The sequence below is a fragment of the Phyllopteryx taeniolatus genome, chromosome 9 (assembly GCF_024500385.1).
Source record: "Phyllopteryx taeniolatus isolate TA_2022b chromosome 9, UOR_Ptae_1.2, whole genome shotgun sequence".
In the NCBI taxonomy this organism is placed as follows: domain Eukaryota; kingdom Metazoa; phylum Chordata; class Actinopteri; order Syngnathiformes; family Syngnathidae; genus Phyllopteryx; species Phyllopteryx taeniolatus.
This window is the reverse complement of record NC_084510.1, coordinates 1528526-1543764: the sequence shown is the minus strand read 5'-3', so window position 1 is coordinate 1543764 and position 15239 is coordinate 1528526. Positions and strand designations below refer to the sequence as shown.

Genomic DNA, 15239 nt, shown 5'->3' with positions numbered 1-15239 from the left:
ACTAGACTTATGGTTGATTGGTTTTGGTTCCGGTTCCCAGTGAGCATGCGGTGGGGATTGGTTGCTACTGACCTTTTAAGAAGGGGGAGGGGTTACAACTACACGCTACAGGGGGCTCACGCTCCTCAGCCTCCTTGGTAAGGTCTGTTCGGCAGTTCTGGAGAGGAGGGTACGTCAGGAACTCTAACGCTGGATACAGGAGGAACATTTTGGTTTCCGTCTTGGATCAGTTCTACAGCAGGTACGGGAGGGTGCATGGGATTGTGCTTTTTTGATTTGGAGAATACATTTGACCGTGTCCCTAATGGAGTCCTCTGGGTGGTGCTCTGAGAGTATTGTGAATTGGACCCCATTGATCGCTCAGTACAGTCCCATATCCAACCAACGCCAAAGTTTAGTCTGCATTGCTGCCAGTATTTTGAATTTGTTTAAAGTGACCAAAGCCCTATTGTCATGAGCTGTGGGTAGTGACATAAATAAAAAGATCACAGATGCAGGTGGACTCTCTTCCCAAGGTGGACTCTCCTTAAAGATAAGGAGAGAAGCCCGGTCTTCTGGGAGGAGCTCAGAGTTGAGCATCTGGCTAGAAGGCCTCCTGGACGTCACCCCCATGGAGTTTTTTCTGGCATGTCCCACCAGGAGGAGACTCTCCGCTGACCTGGGAATACCTCAGGATCCCAACCTGGGGAGCCAGGTGAAATGGCTGAGGAGAGGGCAAGCTGGGCCTGGCCCCCTCGACTTAGGCTTCTGCCCCGTGACCCGACCCCAGATAAGCTGAAGAGGATGAATAGGTGGAATGTGGCATAATGATTTGTAAATAATAACAAAGAGAAACCTGAGAGGGACCTAAATAGAGGCTGCGCGAACAAGACATACACTATTCTCACTGAACAGAGAACCTAGACCGCTTCATGCCTGAAGTGATACCCCTTGTCAACACCACTCTACCTTAATCTATATGCACTGACAGTTAAACTTCATATTATTTACACCCAATCTTAATCTTGTGTGAGTTTTAAGCAAATTACTTGGTGAATCAGGATCACATTTTGAAATGACACAAGTGGCCAACTACTGTAAGACATTGCAGTGTGAATTACAGAAAATTAAATACAACAAGATCTGCTTACATGTATTATTCCTGTTCTCAGTCTCAGGATATGACTTGGAGATGTTCTCTTTTTTTGCTCCGCAGATGTGCAACAGGGGAAGCATGGCATGAGGTGATGCTCGGAAGCATGTATGGAAAGAAATGTGATGCCAAGTCAGATTACCTACCTGGAGAAGAGTTCACCTGTGGATCCAACTTTGCCATCATTTACTTCATGAGTTTCTACATGTTATGTGCTTTTCTGGTGAGATGGAAAAAAAAATCACACTATTATTCAGCATGAAAAAGTGTACATAAAGTCTGCTTAAAAGGTAGGACATTGTTTAAAGGTCCCGTATTTTGGCTATTTAGACCTCCATAGAGTGACTCTTTAACACAGACTTAGTATAAAAGTGTTAATTTCATTTCAAAAAATATCTTGGTTTTGTCATACGAGTGTCTAGAAAAGGCCCCTCTGAGAGCTACATCTGCTTGACCAAGTTTTTTTTTATCTGCTTTGTCCATAATTGGCCACCCCCTTTCCTCTGATTGGTTGCCTCCGTGTAGAAGACCCACTTGTAAGAGCACATGTGTTTGTTATGTTGACAGCGCTGGCTCGGGAGTGAAAAGGGAAGGCGGAGAACTTTACTAGTGATGTAGATATGCTTGAGAAATTCGAATGACCTGAATTCAGGCCTTTTGGCAGAAAAACATCTGGAACTCAGAAATGCATGGACAATTTTAATTCATATTTCACGTTTACTGAGGTACCCTAGAGATAATATTACATCCCAAATACGAGCTCACTCACAGAGATGCCAAATTAGTTTTAGTTTTTCCTCTTTTTTTTTGGAATGGAAGAATGTAATTTTATCTTTAAATCACTCTAACCAACTCTAATGGCAATATTGCTCACATCATCAACAGATTATAAACCTGTTTGTGGCTGTCATTATGGATAACTTTGATTATCTGACCCGCGATTGGTCCATTCTGGGCCCCCAGCACTTGGATGAGTTCAAGAAAATATGGGCAGAATATGATCCAGAGGCCACGTAAGTATTTGCAGGTCCCCACTAAATGATAAATACGATGTTTATTTATTTATTTACCATACACCCTGAACTGGTCGCCAGCCAATCGCAGGGGGCATATAAACAAATAACCATTTGTCCTCACGTTCACACCTACGGGCAATTTAGAGTCTTCAATTAACCTACCATGCAAGTTTTTGGGATGTGGAAGGAAACTGGAGTACTTGGAGAAAACCCACGCAGGCACGGGGAGAACATGCAAACTGCACACAGCTGAGGCCGGATTTGAACCCGGGACCTCAGAACTGTGAGGCAGATGTACTAACCAGTCACTCACCATTCCATCCAATTTATTTATTTATTTAGTTAGTTAGTTAGTTAGTTAGTTATACCTGATAATTGATTCTTGGTACTGTGTGTTGGAACACAAGCTAGTCTAAAACCCAAATCTCAGTTTAGTTCATTTTGGTGCATTCAAACCAATATCACATCTGGGATGTACGGTACGGCTGATAATCAAATAACTCAGATGTAATTCACTGAATGTTTCCGATTCAGTGCCTATATTCAATTTTCTAATGAACTGTATGTTATCAACATAGCTACCGTAATTTCCCGTGTATAATGCGCATTTCTTTCCCCCCCAAAATTGTCAAAAGTCAATAGTGCGCATTATACATAGGTATAGGGGAAAATGGAAAAACCTTTCCCATTTTCTAAATGTATGCCGCCATCGAGAGGTTATGAAACAGCTGTACACTTTAATTCTAAAATGCCACCGCCACCTAGAGGTTATGAGAAAGGTGTACACTTTCATTCTAATATGCCACAGACACCTAGTGGTTATGGAAAAGGTTCCAATATGACAGGGGTACGTATGACATATATATATATACATATATATATACGGCACGGTGGACGACTGGTTAGAGTGTCTGCCTCACAGTTCTGCGTGAGTTTTCTCCGGGCACTCCGGTTTCTTCCCACATTCCAAAAACATGCATGGTAGGTTAATTGACAACTCTAAATTGCCTGTAGGTGTGACTGTGAGTGTGAATGATTTGTTAATATGTGCCCTGCGATTGGCTAGCAACCAGTTCAGGGTGTACCCCGCCTCCTGCCCGATGATAGCTGGGATAGGCTCCAGCACGCCCGCAACCCTAGTGAGGAGAAGCGGCTCAGAAAATGGATGGATGGATGGCTATATATATATATATATATATATATATGTACAGTTGTGCTCATACGTTTACATACCCTGGAAGAACTTTTAAAATATATATATATTTTTTTTTTAAATATGACTGATGACTGAACAACAACCAGCATTAATTTATTTATGGATATGTTGTGTTTATCGATAATGCTTTTCTGAAATGCTTGATCGTTTAATTTGAATCCCATTAAAATAAAATGTGTTTCGCCTGCCCCTTCATGTTTTCTTTAAAGAATTGTACCCATCTTACAAATTCTGCCTTGGTAATCAAACATATGAGTACAACTGTGTGTTTTCTCATTTACTAAATAAAAGTAGGGCTGTGAATTTCAAAATAAGAGCAACTAAATAAAAAAGAAAGTATTACGTGTTGAAATAAAGTGCTTCACTTCTGAATAATAATTTGGGGGGGGAAAAAGTAACAAAGTACAGATAATACTTTATTTTGATCATATGGGTAGAAGAAAAATCATGCATTGTAAAAAAGCATTATACATAGGTAGAAGGGTTTTCCTGAATTTTGAGATCAACTTTGGGGGTGCGTATTATACATGGGTCCGCATTTTACACGAGAAATTGCGGTATTTTTAGTGCCTCATTTATTATCACTGTGCTTACATTTATTGAACACTAGAAACATCCTGCATGTGCCCCAAAAGCAAGCAAAGAATTCTCTATTGGCACAGAAACGTAAGTGACAGCAAGAACACAAACATTCAAACATTATAATAAAGATTACAGGCAATGTAGTTTGACACAGTTTGATCCACATGGTTAAAAAGACAGGTAAACTTGGCATTAATCCACAATTTCCCGATTTAATGGTCAATACATATTTGTACAGCAGGTATGTCTGGATACAACATCAGTTGGCCATTTCGCTTATGCATTGCTCACAGTGACAGGGTATAGGCATTCTCTCTGCTTACACTATAGTCACTTTGGCAGATTGCTATGGTCAAGAGCACATATAATTTTGTCCTCAAAAACTGAGCTTATGAAAATCTCTGGCCAGGGTGAAGACTTGACATTATCATCCCGCCGCGCGTGGGTGCACATGCTTGATGGCCAACTGCACGATGCAAGTTCTTATCACTAAGGAAGTGGCAGTTGCGCCGAATAGCACCTGCATGGAATGAAGGCGCTCGGTAACCCTAACCCTATAGTGGCGGAGGGCTGATTCATGCCAAAAGTCCAAGAGCACCCCTGGGCCCCGTTTTTTTTTTTTTTTTCTTCTTTTTTTTTTTAATCCATACAACCGAGATGGTGAAAGAGTTGAATCTAATATCTCAGCAATTCTGTGCTAAATTGTTCTAAGTCTTTGCACGTTTTTAACACTTACCTTCAAACATCCATCCATCCATCCATCCATTTTCTGAGCCGCTTCTCCTCACTAGGGTCGCGGGCATGCTGGAGCCTATCCCAGCTGTCATCGGGCAGGAGGCGGGGTACACCCTGAACTGGTTGCCAGCCAATCGCAGGGCACATAGAAACAAACAACCATTCGCACTCATAATCATTCCTAAGGGCAATTTAGAGTCTCCAATTAATGCATGTTTTTGGGATGTGGGAGGAAACCGGAGTGCCCGGAGAAAACCCACGCAGGCACGGGGAGAACATGGAAACTCCACACAGGCAGGGCCGGGGATTGAACCCAGGTCCTCAGAACTGTGAGGCTGACGCTCTAACCAGTCGGCCACCGTGCCGCTACCTTCAAACATATTTAATGTATTTAGAAGAAAGAAAAAAACAAATTACTTTTCTGGGTCTTTAATGACAGACATGAGGGTAACACATGAAGGTGATTTACAAAAAATAATCTATTAATTAATGCTGCCTCATTGGATTCATGGTGGCCGAGGGATGAGCACATCCAGCTCATAGTTGAGGTTACGGCTTTGAATCCGGACTCTGGCCTTCACGTGTGGAGTTGGCATGTTCTCCCCATGCCTGTGTGGGTTTTCTCTGAGTACTCCGGCTTCCTCCCAAATTCCAAAAACATACACGTAAGGGTCATTGAAGACTCTAAATTGTCCTATAGTGTGAATGTGAGTGTGAATACTTGTTTGTCTATATGTGCCCTGTGATTGGCTGGGAACCAATTGAATGATATGTGGTACAACAGATGGCTGAATAGATAGATGGATTCATATTTTAACTTGTCCGTGTGTTTTGTTGTTGTTGTTGTTTTTACCCTAGGGGGCGTATTAAGCATCTTGATGTCGTGACACTTCTACGGCGAATACCCCCTCCTTTGGGTTTTGGCAAGTTTTGTCCTCATCGTATTGCCTGCAAGGTACAGACATTGAACAAGCAAACACACACAAGCCCCTAAGATAGTGTCACATGAAAATACCACCTTATTCAATCAAGTCTTTTATTCCTCAGAGTAATAAGCCCTTACTTGCGTCATTGTGGTTCACTTCCTCTGGTAGTGCTGTGAACATGCAAACACATGTGCGCACACACTCACGCTCGCACACACACACTTTTTAATGATGGTTGTCTTACTCTTACCCTCATGAGTCAGATCTAGTGCCCTGTGATTGACTGGTGACCAGTCCAGGGTCGAGTGTCCATTAGGGCACTCACTTCCGAATCTTTTTAGAATTGATTATCCTATCGAATATTCAAGGTTCAAGGTTCAAGGTGCTTTTATTGTCAATTCTTCAATATGCGTAACACATACAGAGCTTTGAAATGAATAATCATTTTAACCAAACTCACTTTTTTTTTTCCTTTTCTGTTTCTTGTCACTGTCGCATCTGGACTGTTTGGTTTGTGTTGGACTATCATATACTTCTTTTAAACTGCATTACTGGGAAATTGGTGTATCAGAAGCATAATAGCAAAAACCAAATTTTTTTTAAGCATGCTTATTGTTGTTACTAGGCTTTACACGATCAGGATTTTTGGGGCGGCTCACCGTTCACCGTTCAGCGAGTTTAAAAAACAATAACCGATCACCGATCCGATCACAAGATGAAGCAATGTGTTTATTTAAAGAACTTGTTCATTTACTGTATATACTCGTGTACTATACTCTGAGTATTCTAATCAGTCAGGTCAAACCAACATTACAACATGACAGAAATAATGGGTGCTAACTTACTGTAATTAAATTACTTTATGGAAATAAAATTACTTTGCAGACACCGAAACTTTAGACCATGATTCGACGCAACGCCGGCATGTTTACGTACAACCGTTAGTGCTAGCACTAGCTTGCTAGGCTACATAACGTTTTGTTGCCTGCTTGCTAGTACGTGAACATACCTCAAGGAATCCTTGAATGAACGTCCTCTCCCGAGCACCTTTGTCCACCAGCACACGTTTTCCCCCATTTTGTTCTTATAATACGTACAACGCGATCCATTGGTGTTGTCGTCGCCATGGTAACGAGTGTATCAGGTCACGTTAGAGTTGACAAGACAAAGACCAGTGATCGTAGAAGACGGGATGTGGTGGTACAAGATTTTATTTCAGTAGTTTGAAATAATGCAATCGTGAAAGACCAAATTTGTCTTGTAGTCTGATCCACGCATTACATCTTGTCTGTCTCAGACGTGTTGTGTGTCACACACTGCCAACCTCTTTTTTTTTTTTTTTTAATAACTTTATTGGTGGTCAGATAGTCACAGATCTATGTCAAAAGACATGCGCCAAGGCTAAAGATAAATTGTGCTTTTGGATTAAAATATACTGTACACGATGGCAACGCGGAGTAAATGGCGAATAATGGGGGTCAGATCAGTGGATGTCGTCAATCTTTATCAACTGTGGGGCTGTGAAGCCCTGTGAGACTCTTTGGTGATTAAGTCCTATACAAATAAACTTTATTTGATGTGACATTAAAATAACAGCATAGTAGGCCTACAGTAAGTGTTAATAAAACAACAAGACAGATTTAAAATGATTGTAAGCCACTATAACATTACGGTATGTAGTCTTAACACTACAGCAAAAAAAAAAAAAAAAACCTCTACTGTACAAAATGACTCAATTCAAATGTTTTGCACATAAAAGTAATATAAAAATTGTACCAAAATTAATCTTTTAAAACAAACTGTTCTTAAACATTAAATACTAACTTATTGAACATTAGTTAAATACAACAAAGCTGTACTTGGGCAATGATTCCTTCACATACCACTTAGTGGCCCGTCTGTACAACTGGATTGGCTGGTAAAGCTGTCAGTTCATATGGCTCTTCAGTCTGAATTAACTTCAGTATCATTCAATTCATTCAAGCACACATCCAAACATTGAAATAAAATGTTAAACAGGCCTGTCATTGAAAAGAATAAACATTCACAGCAACCGAATCCTTAAAGACACCAACACTTATACTGAATGTACACCAACAAATTGCGATGGACCGCAACCCCAAAAACAACAAAGCATATCATTTAAAATACAACATATCCAGAGTGGCGGCACGGTGGCCGACTGGTTAGAGCGTCAGCCTCACAGTTCTGAGGACCCGGGTTCAATCCTGCCTGTGTGGAGTTTGCATGTTCTCCCCGTGCCTGCGTGGGTTTTCTCCGGGCACTCCGGTTTCCTCCCACATCCCAAAAACATGCATGAATTGGAGACTCTAAATTGCCCGTAGGCATGACTGTGAGTGCGAATGGTTGTTTGTTCCTATGTGCCCTGCAATTGGCTGGCAACCAGTTCAGAGTGTACCCCGCCTCCTGCCCGATGACAGCTGGGATAGGCTCCAGCACGCCCGCGACCCTAGTGAGGAGAAGCGGCTCTGAAAATGAATGGATGGATATCCAGAGTGACGTATGGTTACCTTTTTTTTTTCTGAAAATTAAATTTAGGTTTAGTGTGAATATTATGTAGAGCATACTGTAAACACCACTACAGTATTGTTTGTAGCACAGTTAAACTGGTATCCGTGCGAGGTGTAAATCAGACTGAAGAGGTCAAGAGTGCATGTGCACAGTAAGGATTATCCAGTGCAGTGGGTTTCAAACTTTTGACACCAAGTACTATGTATTAATACTTAACTTCATGTACCACAATCATGATCAACAACAAAATACTATACCGGTAGCATAGTAGGCCTAGATTTTGGGTTTTCACCGAAGCCACTACTTGAGACGATGAGATGACACAATGCTAATTAAGCGTATCAGCTCCTCTAACATCGCGCTGTATTTTTCAATATTAGATTTTTTTTATATTTAGAAAATGCCCGATTCAAAATGCCCGGCCCACTCGGTGGCGTCGTGGAAATTATGGATTTTAGCCTATGTATTTTGTAAAAAAAACCTCACTAAACCTATTATTTTGCATTTCTGTAGCAGAAAATAATAATCCAATAAAGGAAAACTATAATAATAATAATAATAATAATAATAATAATTGGCGGCCCGTTGTTGCTTTGCTTATCTTAAAATACATTTAGGTTGTGATACATGAACAGACTTTACCACCTTATGAAATGAAAACTCTTGACATCAGACAGAAATTCATGCATCTGCTCCTTCAATCTAAATTTAAACAGGTTAAAAAAAATTTAAGATTAAAAGAGCACCAGAAAAACAAATTAAAACTGGTTATATATATTTTTTTTGTTGTTCTTTCCTTTTGCTGCAGAGGCTAGTCTCCATGAACATGCCTCTCAACAATGACGGAACAGTTACCTTCAATGCGACTCTGTTTGCCCTGGTTAGAACTGCACTGAAAATAAAAACAGAAGGTTTGCAATGTTTCTTTCAGTATTTACAAAGTTTATGGGAATAATATTTATCACAACTGATCATATTTTTTATCTTTTGCTTTGTTTAAATTCACATTATATTCACAACATTACCTCGAGTCTTGCAAAGTGCCGTTAAAAAGTGGGCGGTGCCTGATTGAATTGATTAAATCTAGCAGTAGCCATTATTCTTCACTAATTATTGCATGCATCACATTCTAAACCACTGTACTGAAGCAAGACAGCTAAATACCATGTAAATATGATTCATGTATTATTTAAATCATCTTATTGATATGACTATCACTCTTATTGTCCAGGTAATTTTGAACAAGCCAATGAGGAGCTGAGAGCAATTATTAAGAAGATCTGGAAGCGTACTAGTATGAAACTGCTGGACCAAGTCATTCCACCAATAGGAGGTTAGCATGGACAGCAAAGCCCAAAAAAGCTTTTGAGTTTCTTACAAAACATACAGAGATAAAGGTCACGTTTATTTTTGGTTATTGGTGTTGGTATTTCGATCATATTTGAATGGACCACTGCACCAAGACAAATGACTGTATATTCTTGTTTTTCTTGCTTATATTTCTCTTTTCCATCAGATGATGAAGTGACTGTGGGGAAATTCTATGCAACATTCTTAATCCAGGATTATTTCAGGAAAATGAAAAAAAGACAGGAGGAATACTATGGTTACAGGCCGACAAAGAAAAACGCAACAAATGAAATACAGGCAAGCAGTTAATTTAATTGTACGTTTTAATTTTCAGTTAACGTGTTTAATTTTAAACTACAAAATAGGGACAATGCTACGTATTTTGCTTTCTTCTTCACTCTTAATATTGATTTTTCAATGACTGAAAAATGTTTATTATACCCCTTCCCAATGATAGGTATGTGTTTGTGGACAGTTCTGCACACTGATTTAAAAGTGTTACGTTATAGTCTCACCACCACAAGTGAGAATAGAATTATTGTTTTTAGTGTCCTTATGAAGTCTGGCTTTTGTTCTTCAGACTCAGGTCCGCCTCGAGCACAAGGAGCCAATGATTCACAACCCCCTTGCTCATCCTGTAGTTGTCATGAGATACAAACTAGACAAAGCTAGTATGGTGGGGTGAGCAGTGAGTGTTAACAAGACTCATGGGAACCGTTTTAATTTGCAGGAGAATTGCATGATATGTCTCGTTTAAGATGAACAAAGTTACCCCTGCTCACCTGAATTATCATCAGAACACCTTTCCTGGAATAAAATAAAAAATAGTTGCACTAGACAAAAGAGCCTGAAACAATACTTCAGGTGGGAGGTGCTTTTGTTGGAAAGATTTGGTTCACTGCATGCATATGCTTTCTTTTTTTATTTGCCTTACATACGATTGCTTTCTTTATTGCCATTAAATGAAAATAATAATAATAATAATAATAAAATTTCAATGCACATTGATGCCGTAACTGTGGATACATCTAATCTATCAGGCAGGACTTAGGAACATTGACGACGAGGCTGCTCCAGAGCTCCATCGGACTATCTCCGGTGATCTACTAAATGAAGACGAGATGGACAGAGCTACTGATGAAGCCGTAGAAGAAATCTTCAGGGTAAGTGTGCAAGACGGTATTAAGGAGAAGTGAATAGTTGGAATGAATGTCAAAATAGTCAATATACACTATACAGTATGTACAGTCTGTTATTCTGTGAAAGCCCTCTGATTAAATAATTATGAATATTACAGTTTATTACCATTTTTATTTCAATGTGCCATGATTTGCTATATTTTAAATGAGCTTTTTAGTGGCTTGTGCGACTTAAATAAATCTGACAATATGCTGGGTGACTTTTCCAAAACAGAGGCAAGGCAGTCTTTTTGGGAACCACTCGGATCCCTTTGTCATGGAGAGTGATATGACCAGTGGCAACCAGGCTACAAGTCAGCGCCCACTGCAAATAGCAGAGGGAACCACAAACAACAACACTAAAAGTGTGTATTGATGCCTGCTTTGTGTGAGTTAACATTTTTGCAGCATAGCACAACTCTTTGCATTCTTAAAAAAAAAAAAGCAGCATTGTCAGATTTGCTTCAATATAATTTCCCACATGGCAGTAGTGATGGTGACTTTGATTTATAGTCAAAGAGACATTGGTGTGTAGGTGAGCATTCATCCATCAGAGCATGAAGGCTGATGGTGAGTTCTGACCCTACCATCCCCACCACACACACACACACACACACACACACACAATTTTTGATGAGAAACACATTTGAAATCCAGCAAAAGTGAGCCTCATACAGCCACTCCCCTATCACATGCTCTCTCTATTCAAACGTGTATAACTATTATTTTCTTAACAAATGATGACTTATTATTATTATTATTTTTATTTTTTTTAAACACAGTTACATTAGATTTTATTGATAAAAGGCCACAGACTGGCTTATGCAGACTCGGGCGCGTTTGAGAAAAAAAAAAATGACAAAGGGGCACCTTGGGCACCAAGGGTAAAAGGGGAGGTGCCCGGGCACCTAACACCCCCCACACCCTGCATGCCCATGTGTGTCAGACCCAAAATGTTGTAGTTGTGTGAGTTATTCAGAAAATCTGTGGTGTCTTAGATAAATGCTGGAAGTGAAGGCAAAAAAAGTTTTAAGCGCAATGTACTTAAATGCATCACGTTTCTCTGGCGGGTTCTCAAAACACTTATAGATCTTGGGTATTATGTACATTGATGCCACTCTTGGGTTTTCTTTCCACAAAAAAAAAACAAGTTTAGATTCAGACATTCAGTCATTTTCTTTGGCCACGTGTAGTAGTTGTCTCAGTTCCTCGGGCCCTTACTTTACTTATCTTACTTTTACTTACTTACGAAGGCCTGGTACACACAAAAAGATTTGTGCACTCTTAAAAAGATATTTTATCTGCAGACCTCACACATAAAGAGAAGAAAAACAGGGACTTCAACAGTATTGGTTGTCGTGTGTGGTGTGCTCTGAGAATCACTATTCACTAGTCAGGACTCGGGAGAAGTCGGCATTCCCCCACACACAAGAAGAGTTTTAGTCGTAAATATCGAACACGTCGACCCTAAAATCGGGACGAAGCCACTCTTAACACACATCAGACCTAAGGACACTCTTATAGGATCATTTTAAAGACTTGAGATTGTCTGGCGCTTGACGTGCTTGGTCGAGAAAGGGGCAAAATCGGCACAAAAACAGACCGATTGTCTTTACGTGTGACCGGACCTGACTTGCTTACTTACTTACTTACATGTAGTCGGCCCACTGTTTATGAATGTTTCATTTTGTTTTCGGACTCAAATATTTTTCAACCTATTTAAATATTTTATATTTTTATTTTCTTTTTTACAGATACAGCTGGGAGAAATGACTCACATTCAGCAAATTAAGGAGCATTTTTTAAAGGAAGAAAACTGAAGCAACGGCACCCTTTTTGTGGATACAAATGTGAACTGCTTTTATTTGGTTGTGTTGCTTATTATAGATACTCATAATAAATTCATAAATAAAGATCAAATTCAAAATGTATGGCCTGGGCAGACAGTTGAGCTCTTGCGCTCATTATAGATACACATATACAAGTATTGAGCTGTTTTATACATCCTGATTAGTGTCAGGAGTGAACGCAGAACCTCACAGCTGTGAGTAAGACGTAATACCCTACTGTGCTGTCGACAACTTAATAAAATTATTGAATTTTCCTTTAAATTCTGCACACATTATGGTTGGTACTAAAAATATGTAAGCGCAAAGCCACACAAATTTGAGCAAACAAACAAGGACTTTATTGAAACAAGGGAGCACGACAACATGAGCAAGAATAATAAACACTAATGAAAAACGACGCCAACAAAAGGTTGAAGAGGATAATACTCTACAGTAAAAAGGAAACACCTAAAGTGGATGGATGACGCAAAGTCAGGAGCAAGGCACCAACTAATACAGAAAAATACTAAATGAAAATAACTATAACAAACAAAGAGATTTCAAACCACACAAGTTTAGAAAACACAACAGGAGACCATCACAAGGACAACAAATCTAAACTACAGAAGAATAGATATGAGTACTAGAGATAGAAAAACAAAACAAAAGTACATACGTGCGAGAGTGAGAAACGGGTAACACGGCAAAACATGGCAGAAAAAAAAAAAAAAAAAAGGACGGTCAAACAAGGGCAAATGGATTCTACACAAGTAGACCACGGTGTGACTGAGGAGTGAATAAATAATGTGTGAAATTGTACAGCTTCTTTGAGTGCCTAGAAAAGTGCTATATAAGTGTAATGCATTATTATTATTATCCCCCCCAAGCAGAAAAAAACAGCATTCAACAGAAACACAACATCATGGCTAGGGTTGAGCATCGAGAATCGATTGGAACCGGGGCTAACGTTCCGGTTCTCCCGGAACCGTTCAAATTAAAAAAATTCAGTTCCCAGTTTCGATGCCTAGTCTTCCAGCCGAAGAAGAAGAAGTGGCGAAAAACAACGAAGAAGCGGCGTCAACCAACGAAGACGAAATCGCACAATGACATGCTGCGCCCAACGGCGGCTGCGGCGAACAAAAGTGTGTCTTAACTTGGTTAAAATTAATGACCAGTGACCTCAGTGCAACTCTTGGAATAAGATTACATTGCGCAAAGGAGGCTTTCACAATGTGTAGCGTCTGACGCACTCCGAGCCTCAACTCTCAGTCAACTGGGTGAGTGAAACAATAAAATACGTCTATGCCAACATTGAGACAGCTAACAAGGTAAACAGTTGCTTGCAATTTTCCACTGATGGTTTTTAGCATTTATTTTAGTCTTCAAACCAACGTAAGCACTGATGACAAAATTACCGTTACCGTAGCAACTTTACTTCACAATGAATTGGGACAAAATTCACATAAACGTTGTCTCACAGTATCACAAACACTAACCTTTCATAGCATTTGGTTTCACCCATTGAAAAAAATAATTATAAAAAAATCAAAAAATCACCAGTGCCATGTGAAGTTACTTCTCATGCCAAAATGCTGAGTTCCGGTGCGTACTCTTCAAAATGAAAGGCATATGTAAACCATTTGACGTGATGAAACAGTTCCAAATAACCATTTTAACAATGCTATATTTAACTTTTAGCTGAAACATTAATTAATGAATATTAAGTCACTAGTCAAACACACATTGCCTTTAAGTTCATAGGTTTGATATTGATACTGGTTATAAAGAACCTCGAGTCAAATCATTTTAGTCTATGCCGAGGGCTGCTAAGAAAATGAATGTTCATCATTTGGACATCTTTTATTTAAACCATGCAAACATTTTTGACCCAGCCCCTAAAAGAATCGGAATCGAGAATGGTTTGGAACCGGAATCGAAATAAGGAATCGGGACCGGAATCGCTCAAATTCAAATGATGTCCAACGCTAATCATGGCACAACAAGCCAGAATCCATCCATCCATTTTCTGTACCGCTTCTCCTCACTAGGGTCGCGGGCGTGCTGGAGCCTATCCCAGCTATCTTCGGGCAAGAGGCGGGGTACACCCTGAACTGGTCGCCACCCCAGCGATTCACAGGGCACCTATAGACAAACAACCATTCGCACTCACATTCACACCTACGGGCAATTTAGGGTCTTCAATTAACCGACCATGCATGTTTTTGGGATGTGGGAGGAAACCGGAGTGCCTGGAGAAAACCCACGCAGACACGGGCAGAACATGCAAACTCCACACAGGCGAGGCTGGGATTTGAACCCGGGTCCTCAGAACTGTGAGGCAGTTGTGCTAACCAGTCGCCCACCGTGAAGTTATGAGTGAAAATAAACAAAGTGTACAGCAGGCGCTGGGAACCATTTTTAAGCGATAAAAACTGCAAATGTGTGTAAAAGCTCAGCCAAAGCTTTGGGATTCAAACTACTGCCTCTAACAAGTGTAAAAGAGAGAATTCTATCCTAAAAAGCCGCCGAATTGGCTTGGAAAGCATTTGAGACTTCTGCTGATAAATGGGAGGTCTGAAGGTTTGGTGCTGTTGCAGTCTCTCTGTTCTAGTTACGGCCAAGATTGTTGTTCAACATTTGGATGTAACCATTTAATGAGGTACTGTACTTTTGGCTAGCTAAGTAATAGTGTTTGAAGTTGGGTGCATCAACCTCCCCCCCCCCCCCCCCCCTCACTTCTGTT

At 40.0% G+C, this 15239-nt stretch overlaps 1 protein-coding gene across 7 annotated transcripts in view; it reads left to right on the top strand.

Annotated features, from left to right (window-relative positions):
- LOC133483173 (dihydropyridine-sensitive L-type skeletal muscle calcium channel subunit alpha-1-like) overlaps positions 1-12598 on the top strand; it is a 43647-nt gene extending 31049 nt beyond the window's left edge. For 3 of the 7 annotated variants that reach the window (XM_061783948.1, XM_061783950.1, XM_061783952.1), the window contains 9 exons: positions 1196-1355; positions 2018-2145; positions 5540-5636; positions 8948-9050; positions 9371-9472; positions 9656-9786; positions 10530-10652; positions 10903-11032; positions 12422-12598. In XM_061783948.1, the coding sequence (XP_061639932.1) occupies positions 1196-1355; positions 2018-2145; positions 5540-5636; positions 8948-9050; positions 9371-9472; positions 9656-9786; positions 10530-10652; positions 10903-11032; positions 12422-12459 (1012 nt within the window). In that variant the 3' untranslated portion in view covers positions 12460-12598. Of the gene's footprint in view, positions 1-1195; positions 1356-2017; positions 2146-5539; positions 5637-8947; positions 9051-9370; positions 9473-9655; positions 9787-10529; positions 10653-10902; positions 11056-11180; positions 11238-12421 lie in introns of those variants that run through there. The other 4 variants (XR_009790045.1, XM_061783949.1, XR_009790046.1 and 1 more) reach the window with 4 other exon arrangements.
- Positions 12599-15239: the final 2641 nt, after the last annotated feature.